This window comes from Echinops telfairi, unplaced genomic scaffold (assembly GCF_000313985.2).
Source record: "Echinops telfairi isolate 266 unplaced genomic scaffold, ASM31398v2 ScPeMD7_7469;HRSCAF=8507_1, whole genome shotgun sequence".
NCBI classification, from domain to species: Eukaryota; Metazoa; Chordata; class Mammalia; order Afrosoricida; family Tenrecidae; genus Echinops; species Echinops telfairi.
Window position 1 is genome coordinate 148,758,754 of NW_022111373.1, and position 2,676 is coordinate 148,761,429.

At 56.3% G+C, this 2,676-nt stretch overlaps 1 protein-coding gene across 1 annotated transcript in view; it reads left to right on the forward strand.

Moving 5' to 3' along the window:
* The window catches only part of PLEKHG4B (pleckstrin homology and RhoGEF domain containing G4B), a 58,173-nt gene that overhangs the window by 22,928 nt on the left and 32,569 nt on the right, over positions 1 to 2,676 (forward strand). Inside the window, exons 13-14 of the mRNA XM_004698405.1 lie at positions 1,363 to 1,456; positions 2,503 to 2,589. Of these exons, the coding sequence (XP_004698462.1) occupies positions 1,363 to 1,456; positions 2,503 to 2,589 (181 nt within the window). The remainder of the gene's footprint in view (positions 1 to 1,362; positions 1,457 to 2,502; positions 2,590 to 2,676) is intronic.

The window sequence follows — 2,676 nt, forward strand, 5'->3', positions numbered from 1 at the left end:
GCTTCTATGCATTTACCTACTCCTTCACCATCCCTCTAACACCTTCTCACGAACCTTTTATCCTCCATCCACCAACCTTCCATCCTTTATCCATCCATCCATCCATCCATCCATCCATCCAACCAATTCACACATTTGTCCATCGGTCCTCTATCCATTGACCAACTGTCCACCCTTTATCCCTCTGCCCATCCACCCTCCCTTTGCGTATCCTCCAGCCATGTATCCTTTGTCCAGTCTTCGATGCCCCAGCCACTCCATCTTCCAACTGGTCCTCTCTGCTCATGCAGTCACTGAGCGCCCGTTCACCATCCAACCTCCACTCAGCCCCATCCTTGTGTCTATTTATCCTTAAGTCTATCTGTCCGGCATTTGCCTAAGGAAAACAAAGGAGAATGTGGATCCAAGTGAATACGGATGCCAAATAAAGTTGGCTTCAGCTTTCACCTCGAGGCAGGTTGCGCGTGGTGGCTGGGGAAAGGGGAAGGCGACGATGGGGTGGGCGGAGCACGTGTCCATTCTGGGATCCACACCTGGAGGAGCAGGTGGACTTGGGTACTAGGTAGCCCTGGAAGTGGCAGTGAAGATGTTTACCCAGAGAAGGAGACCTTAAGGAAACGACTCTGTCTGGCCAGGCTAACCTGGGGTTTTTGTCCAGTTAAATTTTGAACTCGGCTCACTGCCACTGGGTAGATTCTGGCCACAGCAACCCTGTAATTCTGTACAGGAGTAGAGCGTCGCGTCTCACTCCCCTGGTGTGGCTGGTGGTTCCAACCCGCTGACTGGTTGGCAGCTCGACACGTAACTCACTGTGCCAGCAGGGCTCCTCGGATTTAGAACGGGCTGCAGTCAGTCACCACTGTGGCAAAGTTTGTCAAGTGGTTCCCAGATGAGCTGGTGCTTCTCTGAGAGACAGTCACATGGCGGGTCTCAACCTGCCCCCCTCTGTGAGACCGGCACCCCTTCCTTTTCCTGTTCCCCCTCGGGAGTGAGTGTCCCCAAACCAGGCAAACAGAGAGGCAGGGATGCTTGGGGCCTCTGCTTCCTCCGTGGGAGGCTGAGGACCATGAGCCACTTCACGCTGGCCTGGTGCGTCTGAGCCTGGGAGGGGCGACCCCAGCAGGGCCCATGGTCATCCCCCTAGCTCTGAGGCCCTGCATGCGGGCAGACCTGACAAGGTGAGTGGGTTACAGACCTACTCATCGCTGTCACCCACTGATGACCAGCACTGACCTGGGACAGGGACGGAGCCCCCGCCTCCGGCTGAAGGGGCCTCTGGTCACTGCTCACACTTGGGGTGGAGGACCCGTTTCCTGAGAACCCTGAGCCAACACTCAGCAATGCCCGTCCTTCTCTCTGCAGGAAGGAGGTGCGGGACCTGGGACTGGTCGTTCTGGTGGACACGAGGAAGGGTCCGGTCACCCCTGCTCTCTCCCAGGCCCTCTTGTCCCTTCAGGTGAGGTGGGCTCCTGTCTGTGCAGGGCCCACAGGTACCCTGAGGATTAGCCTGGAAGCTGGTGGGCCAGAGCATTTCATTCAAACGGGAGAGAGATGTGAGGGAGCCAAGCACCAGCCAGCCCCCAGAGCTGGTCTTCCAGGGCCAGGCAGGGCCATCGGGCTAAGGAGCATCAGACTGTCTGTCTCTCCGTCCTCTGGTCCATCGGGGAGGCTGTGCTCTGGAGTGGCTGCAGAGCCTTACAGCCTGTCAGGACTACATGTGTGGGTGCTGCAAGCTCATAGTCTGTCAGAAAATCAGGGTACAGGGGCAAGCATGCCCCCCAAAGGCTGAGGCCTGGACAAGGGGGCTGGACTCATTGTGGGGGAGGAGGCCCTGGACCACTCAGCTGGCAGCTGCATCCAGCTCCCAGGGCCCACGTGGGGCCCTCTGGCTCCCCTGATGCGTGTGCACAGCCCCCTGGGGCCAGCCTATGCTGGGGTCTGGGTGTGTGGGCCTGGGCTTCCCTGTGGAAGCTTTGTGGGGCCAGGATTCACCTCCTGCCTTGGAAGCCCACCACTCATCTTTCCTCCTCCCACTGAGGCTAACGGCCACTTCTTCGCCCCGTCTCTGCTGCGCACGCAGGCAGGACCTTCGTGCTGAGAGTCACCAAGCAGGATATGGGGCGAGGAGAGATCGTGCAGTAGCATGGAATGAAGGGCATCCCTTGGCTGGGGCTGTGTGTGTTGTGGGGTTGTTGGTGTGATTCTCTGCAACTGAAATCCGGGAGAGGTGACTTTATAGAGACAGCTGGGATAATCGTTTCTTGAGGATATGGCACAGGGAGGCTGCGGGGCAAGGGTGCTAAGAGCAAGCAGAGTAAAAACGAAGAAAACAATCTAAAGCTGACTGTGCCGACAACACACATTGTACACATCTCGTTGAGCTGTTGAATTGTGTGGTGTGTGAGTTTCGTGTTAATAAACCTTTAATAAAGAACATCAAAGGATAACATTTTCCTGCGGGGGAAAAATTACAGAGCTAATCAGTAACCTTTCTTATTTCAGAATACCACTCCTCCCATAATTCATAGCATTTTGCTGCTGGTGGACAAAGAATCGGTGATTAAGCCTGACAAGGAGGCCGCCCTGCAGGTAAAGGAGGGCCTCGGCATCTGGGTGAAAGGTGTATCCGATACCGTGGGTGAGGGCGCACATCTGGGTGAAAGGTGTATCCGATAC